Source organism: Capra hircus, chromosome 18 (assembly GCF_001704415.2).
Source record: "Capra hircus breed San Clemente chromosome 18, ASM170441v1, whole genome shotgun sequence".
Lineage (NCBI taxonomy): Eukaryota > Metazoa > Chordata > Mammalia > Artiodactyla > Bovidae > Capra > Capra hircus.
This window is the reverse complement of record NC_030825.1, coordinates 3,172,682-3,188,038: the sequence shown is the minus strand read 5'-3', so window position 1 is coordinate 3,188,038 and position 15,357 is coordinate 3,172,682. Positions and strand designations below refer to the sequence as shown.

The 15,357-nt window shown below is 49.4% G+C and overlaps 2 protein-coding genes across 2 annotated transcripts in view; one reads left to right on the top strand and one right to left on the bottom strand.

Annotated features, from left to right (window-relative positions):
- Positions 1-14,453, top strand: part of GLG1 (golgi glycoprotein 1) — a 121,655-nt gene extending 107,202 nt beyond the window's left edge. The window contains exons 19-26 of the mRNA XM_018061700.1: positions 565-702; positions 2,464-2,587; positions 3,433-3,575; positions 3,752-3,853; positions 5,051-5,158; positions 7,597-7,717; positions 8,325-8,431; positions 9,590-14,453. Coding sequence (XP_017917189.1) covers positions 565-702; positions 2,464-2,587; positions 3,433-3,575; positions 3,752-3,853; positions 5,051-5,158; positions 7,597-7,717; positions 8,325-8,431; positions 9,590-9,757 — 1,011 coding nt within the window. The 3' untranslated portion in view covers positions 9,758-14,453. The remainder of the gene's footprint in view (positions 1-564; positions 703-2,463; positions 2,588-3,432; positions 3,576-3,751; positions 3,854-5,050; positions 5,159-7,596; positions 7,718-8,324; positions 8,432-9,589) is intronic.
- Positions 6,214-6,614, bottom strand: LOC106501714 (60S ribosomal protein L35a). The gene is given in 1 exon segment (XM_018061701.1): positions 6,214-6,614. A coding segment is annotated over 1 exon segment (333 nt). The 5' UTR covers positions 6,600-6,614; the 3' UTR covers positions 6,214-6,266.

The window sequence follows — 15,357 nt, the reverse complement described above, 5'->3', positions numbered from 1 at the left end:
TTACGTCTGAATGTTAGTTTTGTAGAGCTGCCAGATTTCCACAAACCGGGTGCCTTAAACCAAATTTATTCTTTCACAGTCTTGAGGCCTGATCCCTGAAGTCAAGGTGTTGACAGACCTGCTGTCTCTCCCGAGGCTCTCGGCTGAAAGCTTCCTTGCTCTGTGCGTCTTCTGGTGGTGCCAGTCCTTGACTTGGAGTCTCTGCCAGCGTCCTTAACCCTCACCCTTCAGGGGCAAGGGTTGGGTCTGGTTCATACCTGGCATCTAATGCTCTATTCCCATATGATAAATGATGAGTTGAGCTGAACTTCCTGGCTTGTGCCTACTGTTGAGTCAGGGTTATTGCTGCAGGGAAAGGCAGAGAGCCTGATGTATGCTCCAAAAGAAATCTTACAAGAAACAACCCTGGAAGGGAGAAGAAACCAGGAATCTTGAGAGGGTTTCCTTCCCCACAGACTTCCAGTGCAGCCTGCTCGTCATCCATCATTTTTATACATTTGGGTTGCCTCTATCCCTGAGGCTGAGGATCCACCCCTTAACTTGTCCATAATTCTTATGCCTTAGATTATTGAATGTCTAAAAGAAAACAAGAAGCAGCTGAGCCCTCGTTGCCACCAGAAAGTGTTTAAGCTGCAGGAGACGGAGATGATGGACCCGGAACTAGACTACACGCTCATGCGAGTCTGCAAGCAGATGATAAAGGTGAGGGCTCTAGGGCCAGGGCCACGGAAGACTACACGCTCATGCGAGTCTGCAAGCAGACGATAAAGGTGAGGGCTCTAGAGCCAGCGCCACAGAGACTACACGCTCATGCGAGTCTGCAAGCAGATGATACAGGTGAGGGCTCTAGGGCCAGGGCCACAGAGACTACACGCTCACTCGAGTCTGCAAGCAGATGATACAGGTGAGGGCTCTAGAGCCAGCGCCATAGAAGACTACACGCTCACGCGAGTCTGCAAGCAGATGATACAGGTGAGGGCTCTAGAGCCAGCGCCACAGAAGACTACACGCTCACGCGAGTCTGCAAGCAGATGATACAGGTGAGGGCTCTAGGGCCAGGGCCACAGAGACTACACGCTCACGCGAGTCTGCAAGCAGATGATAAAGGTGAGGGCTCCAGGGCCAGGGCCACAGAGACAGCAGCACAAGCGCCTTACCCTGCACAGTGAAGGCACACAGTCTTTCAGCGTCAGCCTGTGCTGTAGAGCTAAGGCCATGGTTCTCGAACTCTGGCCCCTAGACCTGCAGCACCAGCACCACCTGGGAACTTAGACTCTCAGGCCCCACCTGACCTCTTGAGTCAGTCTCTGCAAGTGGTGGCTTCTGTTTTCACAAGCACCCACGGGTTCCAAGGCAGCTCCAGTTTGAGAACCACTAAGCAACAATGACTGACCTCACTTTGACCTGAGACACAAGAAAATCGAGGCCTGCTGAATATGTGGTGAGTTTTGAGGTGGTTGGTGGAGGCCTACTGAAAAGCCACCATCAGATGTCCTGTCCACTGCCGTCTGTCTACTGCCATCAGTGGCTGTTTTGTTCTAAAGTTCTTTTGGTTCTTTTGCGTCTCCAGCGAACGTCCCCTGCATCGGGGTGACGAGATGTCATTCCTGGATCTGTGCATGCGTACAAAGAGATCAAAGTGCTAACCCCTTGTTTCAACTTCCCTTTAAAATAAAGCAATACTTCTCACCCTGTCAAACAAACTCTAAAGAAAATTGTGAAAGTAAGAAGTCTCTTTAGGTAGGTCTGGAAGAATTGAGCCCTCTGTAAAAATGGAAATATCAGGTTGTGATTTGAGAGAGCTTTCTAAGAATTTTATGCCTTTTATAAAAATCACCAACCCGCATCCCCATATTAAGACCAGTGGACTATAATTAACAGATGGTGGATTAGCGGATAGAGATGAGTTTATCACTAGTCAGAGTGAATCTCTGACTTCAAGGACACTAGCAGGTGTACAAGATCTGGCTCCACAGGATTTGTTAGGAGAAGGAACCAGAAAGGTCATTTCCCCACATCCCTGCTCACATTGTTTGGTGGGTCATTCCTGAGTTTCCCACTGGAGTTGGGTAGATATGGTTTGAGGGCTACATGGTCACGTAGCCCAGTGTTACGTTCATACGTCAACAATATGTAAGTAAGCTCATGAGATGCCATGTAATGTGGCATAGCCATGTAAATATAAGTAAGCTCATGAGATGCCATGTAATGTGGCATAGCCATGTAAATAGGGAATCAGTCCTATGCAAAATAAGAAACAGGAAGTAGAAAGAAATGTGAGAAGTATAGTAGAGAAGAGATAAAAGGGATCTGAAGGCTGGGTGCTTACTCAGGCTTGCTGTTTCTTTTGTCCCAAGTGGTACCTTTAGGTTCTGTCGTAAGCTCCCTAGAAGATGTAAGAGTGATAAATATGGTGTTAACTGCCGCATTTAACTACTTTTATAAAACTTTGTTTTTTTGCAGAGATTCTGTCCAGAAGCAGATTCTAAAACCATGTTGCAGTGTTTGAAGCAAAATAAAAACAGTGAATTGATGGATCCCAAATGCAAGCAGATGATAACCAAGCGCCAGATCACCCAGAACACAGGTACCACTTTGGCTTCCCTGGTCCCACAGGGTGGAGCTTGAGAGGCGCGCAGTGGGCATATGCTTGCCTGATTAAACTGAAGGTGCTGTGGCACCTGTGGCTGCTAAGAGTCTGGATGTAATAAGCAAAATGACTTCTTCCCTGAAGAGTATCCAGAGGAACACAGAGTCATGGGGAAGGGGAAGCTGAAAACACAGGGAACCCGCCGTTACAGGGCATCCAAAACGAATTAGGGCTAGAGTTCTTTGAAAGAGCCTGGAGGTTGAATAAAACTTCGTGCATGTGGCGGGAGAATGCATGGGTGACCTGTTTCAGAACAGAGACGTTTAATCTCGAAGTTGCAAGACCTTGTAACTTAATGGTCAAATTGAGGTGGATATTCAGTGTTTTTGAATATATATATTATGGGGAAGGGTACTGATGTCTGCATGATTTTTGTGAGGACTGCTTAGAATGTTGGTCCCCTGCAGAGCTGCTGGGGAGTAGGATTCTCCACATCTGCCCTTCCACCACGTTATGTTGGGGATTTAAAATAGCGTCATGGAGGAGCTGCCTGGCAGCCTAGTGGTTAGGCTCCTCACTCTCACTCTTGTGGCCCAGGTTCATTCCCTGGTCAGGGAACTAAGGTCCTCCAAGCCACAGGGAGGTAAATAAAACAAATAAAAATAATGAAATAATGAAATAAAACAGTGTAGTGAAGGAGCCCATTAAACATTTACTGGATAAAAAAAATAATGGTGTATTGATGGCCGTTGACATAATATGCCCCCTTTGGGTAAGTGGATCTCAAAACATTTGTCCATCCAGGTGGAGTATTTCATCATGTGCTTACTCCTGTCTTCTAGATTACCGCTTAAACCCCGTGCTGAGGAAAGCCTGCAAAGCCGACATCCCTAAATTCTGTCATGGGATCCTGACTAAGGCCAAGGATGATTCAGAGTTAGAAGGTCAAGTCATCTCTTGCCTCAAGCTGAGATACGCAGACCAGGTACACTGCCTTGGGCTTCGCACGAGGCCTCCACTAGTTGCAGCAGCATTTTCTATGGAGGTCCTTAGCTTACTGCCGCTTTCCCCAAGACCTTTCTCACATCTTCCCCGAGCCAGGGCCCCAGTGGAAAGCTAACGTGTTCTAATAGGCTGACGTACTCCCCTTGTCACACGTAGCGCCTCTCTTCAGACTGTGAAGACCAGATCCGGATTATCATCCAGGAGTCTGCTCTGGATTACCGACTCGACCCCCAGCTCCAGCTCCACTGCTCGGATGAGGTAGGGTTTGGGTAGAGAACTTGCTGTGAACAGAGCTGGTCAGGAGGGTTTTATTGGAGATAAGTTCTTTACTCTTTCCCTTCAGCCCTGAATCCAGGATTCTTCTAGGCTCTCCATTGTCTGAGCTCCTGGTTCTTCGTAACACTGAATTTGACTTGGCCTTAGTCCTCCCACTGTTCAGTTTTGTTTTTTTTTTTTTTAAGTTTAAATATTTGCTTGCAGTTTATTTTGGTTTTTCTAAATAGGCATTCACATCTGTAAACAATAGGATTTTGGTTTCAGCCCCAACCCCCAATTCCTTACAAGTTTTTGCTCTCATACATTGGCTAGAACTGCCATTTGTTGTTTAGCCACTAAGCTGTGTCCAGCCCTGTTGTACTTCATGGACTGTTGCACACTAGACTCCCCATGGGATTTCCCAAGCAAGGATATGGGAGTGGGTTGCCGTTTCCTTCTCCGCACTGTTCAGTTTTGACTTCATATTTCTCTATGGAACATGAATTTTATTATATCTGTCTATGTCTAATTTGGTCTTCCCTCTCCTTATTCTGATGGTCAACCCAAAACACACCCAACACTTGCCAGAAAAATGGAAGTGCTCCTGTAATAAATACCTCTGATGAAGGGCCTATTCTTGGAAATTGACTTCCTGGCTGGAAAAGGCCATGTTGAGAACTTTGCTCACCATACATCAGTTTCATGGATATGAGTTTTAAACGTATTTCAAAGAAGCTTACTCATAAAGCTATCCAGAAGAAGGCTGCATTTTTAATCTGCGCTGTAGGCTATGTGTCAGGACCCCTTTGTTTGTGTTTCCAAGTTATGCAGCTCTTTTTACCCTGAAGCTCTGAGAATGTCAGGGATTTGCTTTTAGGATTTTACTTGGCTATCTGACCTTCTTCTTGAGGAATCAGGGAGCAGTCTTTGTGACCAGGCCTGGGACAGTCTGACTCAGGCCTGGAGGTCGACAGCATGAAGTATCTTCATGTTGATGGGTTTTTCGGCTCTGTGCCAGTCCTTGTGAAGGAGAACAGAGCCTGGCCCGCCGTGTGGTGGGAGGGGAGCGAAAGCCACCAGGGACCCGTTTGAGAGGCCCCCAGGGCACGCTTGTGGGAGGTCCGTGAGTCTGCATGACGCAGAGGCCCAGGAGCCCAGTGCGAGCAGGGCTGCCCTGTGCTCTCCGTGTGTCCCGAGCAGATCGCCAGCCTGTGCGCCGAAGAAGCAGCAGCCCAGGAGCAGACCGGCCAGGTAGAGGAGTGCCTCAAGGTCAACCTGCTGAAAATCAAGACAGAAGGCTGTAAAAAGGTGACTACCGTCAATCTCCGTTTTCTGTTGCTTGTTTTTCTCTCCTCTTCCTCTTCTTCCTCTGAAAGCTATAGACTGTGCATCTCGGTGCTAAAATCGAAACCTGCCTTCCAGGAATTCTATCCATGCCTCTTACCAAACTCATTGGGCTTTTGACCCTTAATTGCCTGTAACTTAAATATTCTTACACGCCTATTAATTAGTTGTGAATATGTCTCGTCTCCATGACTCAACCAATGTTTAAGTGCTATGCTGAAGTAAAATGTCAATTCCAACATACCAGTAAGGGTACTACATTCATAAAAGTTAATGAAACTAAAAATCTAGCTCATTTCAGAAACATCACATAAAAAATTTTATCAAAATATGATAGTTAACATACATTGTCTTATGAAATTGATAAGCAAAATAATATATATTTGATCTTTTTTAAAAAGCTTTACCTCTTTTTGGAAAAGTGTTTCAATAATATTGTTGAATCAGTGTGAATATTGTGTGCAAATTTTTTTATTTTTATTTTTTTTTTACTTTAGATCAAAACAAGGTTTATTCAGTGTAATGAGGGAGACAGGTACCAGTACTACAGTGCCAGAGTTGAAATAAAAAGAATTATAGGTCCATTTGATGTGGAAATCTGGAGAAGTTTTACATATATATCAATACTGGCTAAAGGGACTTCCCTGGCCGATTAGTGGTTAGGACCCTGCACTCTTACTGCCAAGGGCCTAGGTTTGATTACTGGTTGGGGGACAGAAAAAACCCATAAGCCACACAGCGCTGCCAAGTTTAAAAATGTTTCCATAGGCTAGGTTCCAGTGCTCCATCACTAGAAACCTTCCAAGATACTCCTTTCCACTGTTTCCAACTAAAAATTACTTGCAATCTTCCCCTTACCATTTAAGGTCTTGTATTAAGATACAAGATACATCCATCCTCATCAAAACCCTCCTATAGTCCTACATTCTCTAGGTTCCTGTGTACTCTGTATATCCCTGATAGCCACCACCATTTTAGGACTTAGCAACTGTATTCAGGACAAAGAATTTTTTAAGCCATTTAACAAAAGCACAACAGGACAAATCCACACTTTTATTTATTTTCAAGAAGTTTAAATTCTCGAAGGGTACAGCATCACACGAATTCTGTGTCCAATGGCCTTAGCAGGAAGGTTGCTTCGGAATTTGGCACGAACCATGCCACTGTTTCCATGAGCTCGAGTGATCTTTCCCCAGATTACTCTGGTTTTGTTAGGTTTTCCACCAGGAGTTACTGTGTTGTTCTTTGCTTTGTACACATAAGCACATCTCTTGCCTAAATAGAATTCAGTTTCATCTCAAGCATATACACCTTCAATTTTCAGGAGAGCAGTGTGTTCCCTTTGGTTCCGTAGACCCCGTTTATAACCAGCAAAAATTGCCTTGGACTACAGCCTTCCAGACATATTTGTCGTTTTAGAAGTCCCGTTCCCAGCAGGCCGGAGCACCCATTCTCAGAGGTCAGGGAACCAGCACCATCAGTCCCATATCTCCTCCATCCTGTCCTCCCTGTTGCCCACTTATTTGCCCCCAAAGTTCAGCTGCAGGAAGTCTCTGTGTGCAAATATTTTCATCTGCTAAAAATGTTTCTGACTCCACATGGTCTGAAGAATGGTAGGAGTTGCTTGAATGCTAAATCCATGTATTTTCCTGCAAACATTTATTTCATCAAATGATTTCATTTAACTTCAGGGAGGACTTTTTGAACAATACTTCTTTTTTTTTTTTTTTTTGCTTTGCTTTTATTGTTGTTTTACAGTCTATTGAGAGCAAACTGATTTTTACATGAGAAGGTATTTCTGGACTGTCTTTGCTGCAATTTCATCATTAATAACAGTGTCTGCCAAGCTGATTTCAGTTATGTTTGTGTTTCTGTTGTTCAGAACATCTTTAAACTCAGATAAGAATTGTTCTCACAGTAGAAGTTAGGTGCTGTCAATTCTTTTTTTCCTTTTGAGGGTAATGTAGACAAAGTGAGACATTTTACAAACGTGCTTTCTGTTTCGGAATTTTAATATAGCTTATTACTCTGATTTTCAGGTTTCACATCTACAGAGTTCTATAGAAACAAAAGAACTGCTTTAAGTCAGTGTAAACACTAACACTTAGTATTTAATAATATGGTATACCAGAATGCCAAAACCCAATTCTGATGTTAATATTGCCCTGCTTTGTTTAGCAAACAGCTCTGCGTACACTCGGCCCCCAAATTACATTTATTGAATTAAATTGGATGCGAACAATCTCTGTTCTTTGCACCCTCACCACGTTGCCAGCAATCTCCGAGTAGCCGCTGTTGGCTTAACCTTCCCTCCTTGACTTGTTTGTGCGTGAAGTATTTACGGACAACAGATTCGCCGTGTGTCCTCTATAAGAGTGCTCTCTGTGATCTCCTTGCCTTAGGAAGTGTTAAACATGCTGAAGGAAAGCAAAGCAGACATCTTCGTGGACCCGGTTCTTCACACAGCTTGTGCCCTAGACATTAAACACCACTGTGCAGCCATCACCCCTGGCCGAGGGCGTCGTAAGTCGCTGTGTTCACTCTAGCCCTTTCTGAGCTGTCTCGGGAGGAGCAGAGATCCTGCGGAGACATCAGTTACAGCGACTGTTCTGTAGCTGCAGCTTAACCGTAGACAGCACCCCTGGGGGCCTGGTTGATGCTTTGTGAAAAATGAGTTTAGGAGCCATCTGCAGGTGTACGCTGGTACAGCCCTGACCAGAGGTAAAGGTTTGACAAGAGAAAGCTGAGCTACTTACCAGGGGGGCGAAAGTTAAGGTCATTATCACGGCCCCCTTCCTGCCTTGCCCAGCGAACGGCTCCGACAGCTTTCCCAGTGGCCGCAGTGGGCTCCGAGGTCAGGTCTTGTGTGACGTGGAACCTGGGCAAGGGTACGGCTCTTTCTGATCCACGTGTGTCCTCTGAGAATCAAGAGGTTTTAAGAGAGAGTCCGGAGAGCCAGCCTTAGACATTCTTCTCCATGTGAGCTCTTAGGTTAAGTGTCCTTGAAGGGATTTCACTTTGGGTAGCCTCTGGATCTGAATTCCCTGGTGGTAGGTACCCTTCTCCCCCGCCTTACTGAAATCTCTGTTCTGTACATCTTCAGACTCTTCTTACCCCTTTCCTTGCACAGAAATGTCTTGCCTTATGGAGGCCCTGGAGGATAAGCGGGTGAGGTTACAACCGGAGTGCAAAAAACGTCTCAATGACCGGATCGAAATGTGGAGTTACGCAGCAAAGGTAATGAGCCTCGAGAATCTCCTGAAGTGACATCTGCTCTGAGTTTCCCAGTCTCTCTGAGTTACTTCGCTCACCCCCTTGTCCTTGTCATGAGTCAGTGTGTTTGGAAACATCTTTCAGTGCACCTGTAGGACTCCTGGGCTCTGTGAGCCTGGAGCCGTCCTCTCCAGATGGGACGGCTGAGACGTGAATTGATCTCTTCCTTGCACATCGGTCTCTGCTTCTGGGCCACTGAGGGCTGCTGCTCAGTGACTCCACTGCTTGATTTCCGGTGGCACATGCTGGCGCTCAAACCACTTTAATCTCAAGACCCGTCATGCTGTTCTCAGTGCACGGATGGGTGTAGAAGCAGCCCAGACCTCTGGTGCGGACCCTCTTGGGCACCCAGGCCAAGCTGAGACCCAGCAGAACAGATCTGTGCGCACCTGGGGAGCCGTTTGGCCCTGACTCTGCCAGAGCAGGCAGCCACAGAGGGGCGCTGGAGAGAGCACCGGCATGAAGGCTGGCTAGGCCCCCAGCGTCCGCAGCTGGGCTCGCGTTGAGTGTGTTCAGTCAGCGTGAGTCACGCCTGCAGGTTGCTTTTGGTGGGGGAGAGGAGGCTGATGCTGTGATGGTGAGTGGGAACAAGGCAAGACAGAATGAGCATCTACCACAGCCTCAGCTTCTCTCTTTGTTTTTGAAAAGGCAGCAGTGTGTGAGGAAAATAAACTATTTAAGGACCTGTGTCCTTGTGCAAGTCAGTTGACCCCTTGCCACCCCTTGGGCTGCTGGGTCTTCACCTGTGATGTGGGAGTCATGGAGTCCACATGCCGGGACTCGTGTGAGGACTGAACGGTTGACGCGTGTTGAGCCCTTTGTCCGCGCGTGGTTAGGTCCTCCGTGTGAGGGCTCTTCCCGGGTGGCGGTGGTCGCTGTGCTCACTTCTGCGGGCCCGCCGCTTTGTACTTGTCTGCGTTTCCTCATCTTGTGCAGCGGCTGTGTACAGCACTGTGGTCAGGAAAACCAGTTGTAGCTCTGTGTTTGATTTTCTCGTCCCTCACCCTCTTCGCTCCCCAAAAGAAATGACCCCAGTTATGGTAGGAACCGAGGGGGCAGTTTCGAGTGAGCATCGGCTCAGCCCACATCTCTCTGAGGGCGATGCCGCCGTTTGTTTTCCAGGTAGCCCCGGCGGACGGCTTCTCTGACCTCGCCATGCAAGTGATGACCTCCCCGTCCAAGAACTACATCCTGTCTGTGATCAGCGGGAGCATCTGCATCCTGTTCCTGGTCGGCCTGATGTGTGGGCGCATCACCAAGCGCGTGACACGGGAGCTCAAGGACAGGTAGAGGCGCCCGGAGCCCCAGAGGAACTGCCCGTCTGGCGGCCCGTTTGTACAGCCCTCCTGTATAGCGCACCCCCTCACCTCGCCCTCCTGCGCGGTGGCCCCGACACTCACGTTAGAGCAGCAGCAGGCGCCCACCGCCGCGTCCGCCGCAGACTCCTCCCGCGTCCATGGTGTCCTCCTCCTCGACCTCGTGCAGCAGCCGGCCGCCTTGGGGATCGCCTCTGTCGGCAGACTCGGGTTTCCCTGTCCAGAAACAAGTCTCTCATCCCGATGGACCTACCAATACTTCTGGAACCAATTCACCTGACCTGCAACTCAGCTGAATTTTTTTTTTTTAAACACCAAAAAAAAAAAAAATTTTTTTAAAGAAAGAAAAAAAAAATGTATATAGTAACACATCTCCAGGCTTGATTTGAGCGATGGGGTTCTTTCTTCTTTCTGTGTGGCGGTGTGAAAGGAAGGCAGGACGTTAGAGGGGAGACACACCACCCAACACGCTGTAACCGGGATGTCTGGCTGACCTCTCAGAAGCACCTTTGGCCCCGTCAGGGCCATGGATTTCACCGAGTAGCAGGAAACGACTAACCAGCCCACTTTGGGTCTTGTTTTCTTCTGCTGAAACAGTGATGCCTTCCGATCCCTACCCGAGCAGAGCCACTGCGGGTCAAGACCCACGGCCACATGTCACTCTGCCGTCTCCTCAGGGCCCAGGGGTGTGAGCAGCTCATCCGTCCACTGCTCTGCAGGAGAGGCTGGGCCCTGGGCCTGCCTTCCAGACCTGCGCGGGGCTCTCCGCGTGTGGACCGGCCCTGCCGGGGTGGCAGTGCCTCCCCGAGTCCTCCGCTGCTGGGGGAGCCCGCCACCCGGGGGGGAGGAAGCCAGGGCAGGAAGCAGGATGAGGGCGGAATCGGCTCACTTTGGGTCACGTTCAGGCAACAGTGCAGGTCAGACAGTGGCTTCTGAAGATGCAGCCTGGTCTCAGGGAGGGATGGCAAGCTGACCTTCCCACAGGCTCTGGGCCACCTTCCCAGACAAGCTCCTTCATACCTCTTCATGCAGAGGGCGTGGAACATGATTCCAGTAAAAGGTGGAGGCTCTTTCTCCGTTTTTCCTTTCTGTCCGTTGGCTGCATACCCCCACGGTAGTAGGCATTGGCTAAATGTTGCACTTCGATGATTCATCAGTCTTTGCTGAGTCTGAGCTCTGTGGAAACATTCCTGAGCATCACTCAGCCCTCCAGCGTAGAGATGACAGGCTTGGAGTATCAAGAGGGAGGCATACCAGCATCACGGTTCAGCCTGGGGCACCTGGGCTTGAGTTTGGGGCACGGAATCCAGTGGCTGCACAAGAGGGCAGTGTGTACAGTAGGAGATATATTTATATAATATATATTTTATTAACCTGTTAGACGTCCACAGAGTATTATAAATCACGTGCCTAAAACTGTCCACATAGACCATGCACCCTGCCTGGCCCCGCCCCACCACGCCACTGTCCGCGTGTGCTGCGGGCCCACCCCCCCTCTGTCTTCCCTGGAATGTGTTCAGGACGAATGGGTCAGCTGGTCCAGGTGACTCCTTGTCTAACCCTGACTGACATATATTTGAATGCTGTGGTTTGCTTCTTTTCTTTCTCCGTTTTGCTACTCTTGCTGGAGGCAGTGGGTTCCAGACGCCAGCTGCAGACGCCCCCTGCCTATGGCACCACCAGTCACCAAGGGTGGTTCTAAGCTGCCAGGTCCCCTCAGGTCCTGCTCTTAAGGTCTTCCTGATTCTCAGCAGCTGTCCTGCGGGTCTTCTGTCTCATCTCATTTGAACCTCTTGGAGTTGGAGCGCCACCCCTCCTTCCACCCCTGTTGCACTAAACTGAGCTGGCGGATGGTGCACCTCCTGGGGCTCCTCCCTTGCTCTGGGCAGGTGCTGAGAGCGAGAGGCGGGGTTGCCACATGTACACAGGCCCCCACTGATGCGTGTGACGTGCTTTACAGCACAGAATAACTTCCCATCTGATGCGGGGGCTTCCATTCTCCTCCTCTGCTGTCTCCCTCCCCACGTGTGTAAAACGTCGCCACGGTTTACTTCATCTTGATGCTTCTCTTCTTTCTGAACTGAGAGATGATCTCAGCTGTCTGCAGCAGATCTGGAAGTCTGAAAAAGAGTTTGATTCTTGAAACATCCGTCACCTTGAGAAATGATCTGGATAGAGAGAAGGGATAACTCTGCCGCTATCTTTGATCGCTTGTTGCCAGAAAGCATTTCACCATCCAACTTGGAGTAGTTTCCTATGACTGAGCAGTTTCATACATCCATCAGAAATTATGGCCCAGCTGTATCCATTCTGTATCTCATTCGGTGTGACAAAAACAGGCTCTGAGCCACCTCTGGTCCCTGGCTTCATAGGTCACTCTTGGGTAGATCAGCTAGGGAAGAACTAGGCAAGAAGAAACCATGCCTCTCGTGGGGGAGCTGACAGCCCTCTTGCTCTCTCATCTCCTGGTGTCTAGCCCATCCAGGAACAATTACATCAGCAGCAGGTATGGTTTTGGGTCAAGACCAAGGGTCCATGCCCTTGCTGAAGATTACAGTAGCCAGGGGACTCATCAGGCTTTGTCCATTCACTCAAGTCTCAGAAGTGCTGACTCAGTGTCTCCACAGCAGTCCAGAGGAGCCGGGAGGTCAGTTCTCTGGGCTGGCGGCCCTGCAGCGCAGGGAATCAGAAATCTGAGCAGAACGCGCAGGACGAACCTGACTGCTCCCCCTCACGGAGCTTCTCACACACAAGGCGGCTGTGGAGTGAGGTCTTGCCCTGCGCATCCCTGGCCTTCCTCCGCTATTGCTGCTGTCCCAAGAGAAGTCTGCTAGCAAGATGCTCCGAGACAGGCCTGGGTTCACTCCAGCAAGAAAGCCCCCCTCCTTAGCATTCCCTGACACTCTGGTACCACCCACAGGCCCAGTTCTGTAGACCCCATCAGCTTGTTCTGAGCCAGTGCATCCTTAAGAGGCAAGGGGAATTCTAGGATTGAGTGAGCAGGTGTTGACTGGTGTTCACTGCGGCCCTTGACTCTCATCCTGCACACTCTCTTCTCAGGGATGCTGGAGAGGGAGGGAGACTCTGCTTTCCTAGAAGATGTGACAGGAAATGGCCATCAGATTCCATCTCTTCCCATTCCCTGAGGTCAGGTAACGAGAGACTAGCAGTGAAGACTTGTAGCCTCCATTTACATTTCGTCAGACAGGGTGCTGACTTCCCTCCCCCTTCCAGGAGAAGACTGACTCCTGTGTGCACCACCTCCAGGCTTGTGGGACCGCTTCTGTCCCAAGGATCCCCGCTGGTGTGAGTCACCCGGCGAAGGGTCGGTTGCTTAGTGGGACCTCCTTTCTCAGCTGGTCTGAAGTTCCTCTGAGGAAAACTCTGCTTTTCCCATTTCTTTCCCTCCCCCACCAAAAAGTAAGCATTCTCCACATATTGCTTATTCCACGCAAGCACGTACGGGGAAGGAACCTGCAGTAGGGACCCTTAGAAGCCATCCAACATAGCCTGACTCGTTCAAACTAAATTTGGGCCATAGAATAAAGAATAGGGCTTTTTGAATCATGTGCATTTTGGTGTGTGCACTTGTATTTCCAATTCTTAGGAATTTGAAGAATCTCAGAACTCCTTTTATCCACTCTCACCATCTGGACAGCACCTAAGTAGTTTTATGGAATGCAGCACTCCAGTGCCCCGAGGTTCCCCGGGTCTTGGGGGACACGCTGCTCCTGAGTCACTGCTCCTCCACTGGTCTTCAGCTCCCAGAGGACCAGGGGCTGGAGCTGATGTTCTGGTGGATGGGTTTCTGTCTCATCTCTGCTTGGCCATCTCTCCAGCTAAATTCCCCTTGGTCCTCTCCCCTAGGACCAGAGTCACATATCAGGCAGGGCAGTTCGAGGCCCAATCCTCCTTTGTGCCCAGACCTCAGACAAAAGACAAGTCATTAGCAAACCCAGACTGACTTCAGAGTGATGGGCCCCTCCACACCATCTAGTGAGATCACCGAGGAGACCCAGGGGCTATTGGTCACCTTGAGCACAGAGGTGGACTGTCTGCTCGGGCTGGTGGTGACAGGATCCTGGTGGTGGTCTCCCCGTCCTCCTTCCCAAGACCCGCCACAGCACACATGTAGGGGTATGGGCAGCCATGTGGCAGAGGAGTCTCCCTGGGCAAGGAGGGAATTCAGACAGTGCCTCGATATTCTGTTTTGCCTTCCCCCCAACACAGATTTGATACCTGGACCCCAGAGCCCAGCAGGCCCTGTGCCGCACACGCTTGATGGTTTGAGCAGGTTCCCTGGCCAGAACAAGTGACTGACAGGAGGGCTGGCAGCCCGAGGCTTACTGAGCGTCCTCTCCCCACGCAGTGTTTCCGGGTCAATCCAGGCTGGAAGAGAGACTGTCCAGCAAATGCTGTGTGAGATCTTAGGCCTTTAACTGGGTTTTCTTTTTGTTTGTTTTTTTAAGAAGGAAAGTAAAATTAACAAGCCTCTTTTGTAAATGGTTTTTCTTTCTATGTATAAAATCCCGGCAGTTCCTTGTTTTTACATGTTCATGCTGTGTAATTTTGAGATGTTACCGAGATTCTGAACATAATGTGCGTTTTTTTTTCTGTACAGATGAAATGGGAGAATTTAATAAAGAGTTTGCAGGTTTTTACTTGTTAAATCTTCTCTGTGATGACTGGGAGGACCCTCCTCAAACACCTGCTATGCTCGTAGAAGTCTCCAGAGTGGTGAGCGCTGGCTGTGAACTTGAGACTGATGCTCAGAAACTTACTGTTTGAACGCCCCTGTTCTTGGTTAATTAGGTCAAGCAGAGCAGGACCCGAGGCCTTTTATAGGAGAGCTGGAAGCCAAATCTAGGGTTTTCTGACCCTCAGTCTCGTGTGTCCAGAATTACTCGTCCTGCTCATGTGCTTAAGCCATGTCGTGAGGCTGCTTCCTCGGGGAACACGTCTGGAGCTTCTGACAGAGGCAGCACACGACAGCGCCTGGTGTCTGGTGGCTGCCTTCCGTTCAGGCCCAGAGCTGGGCCACGTTCGTTTGCCGGGTGCTGCTACGTCCACGTCTAGCCATTGCTTATCTCCCCATTCCAGTCCTGGGGTCAGTCACCTCACACCTTCCCACGTCTTGTCTTCTGCCTCTGCTCTCAGCAAAGCTCATTTGCATCTGGGTGTTGAATTGCAGATAGCAAAGGTTTCTTGAAGTAGTAATGGCCATACCAGTATTCAAGTAATGAAATGGGTCGTTCAGTTCGAAAGGTGGGGTGACCTGGAACCCAGGGTTTCTTCTCCGGCCTCTTCAAATCCATTTTCAGCGACTTGTTTAGGAGATAGTGGGCCTGGGTGTAGAGTGGAGGTGGGAGAGGGTGAAGAGTAGGAGAAAGGAGAGGCGTTGTAGAGGCATTTTGAGCCCCAGCTGTGACTCGTCCTCTGTCTAGGGGGCTCTGGGCAGCCATCAGACCTGAACGAGTGTCCTGGAGGGGCCACCCTGCTTCGTGTAAGTGGGGGACTGAACTGAGTTTAGGCTCCTCGTCACCAGTATCCCCACAAGGGAGAAGTGGCTCCGCA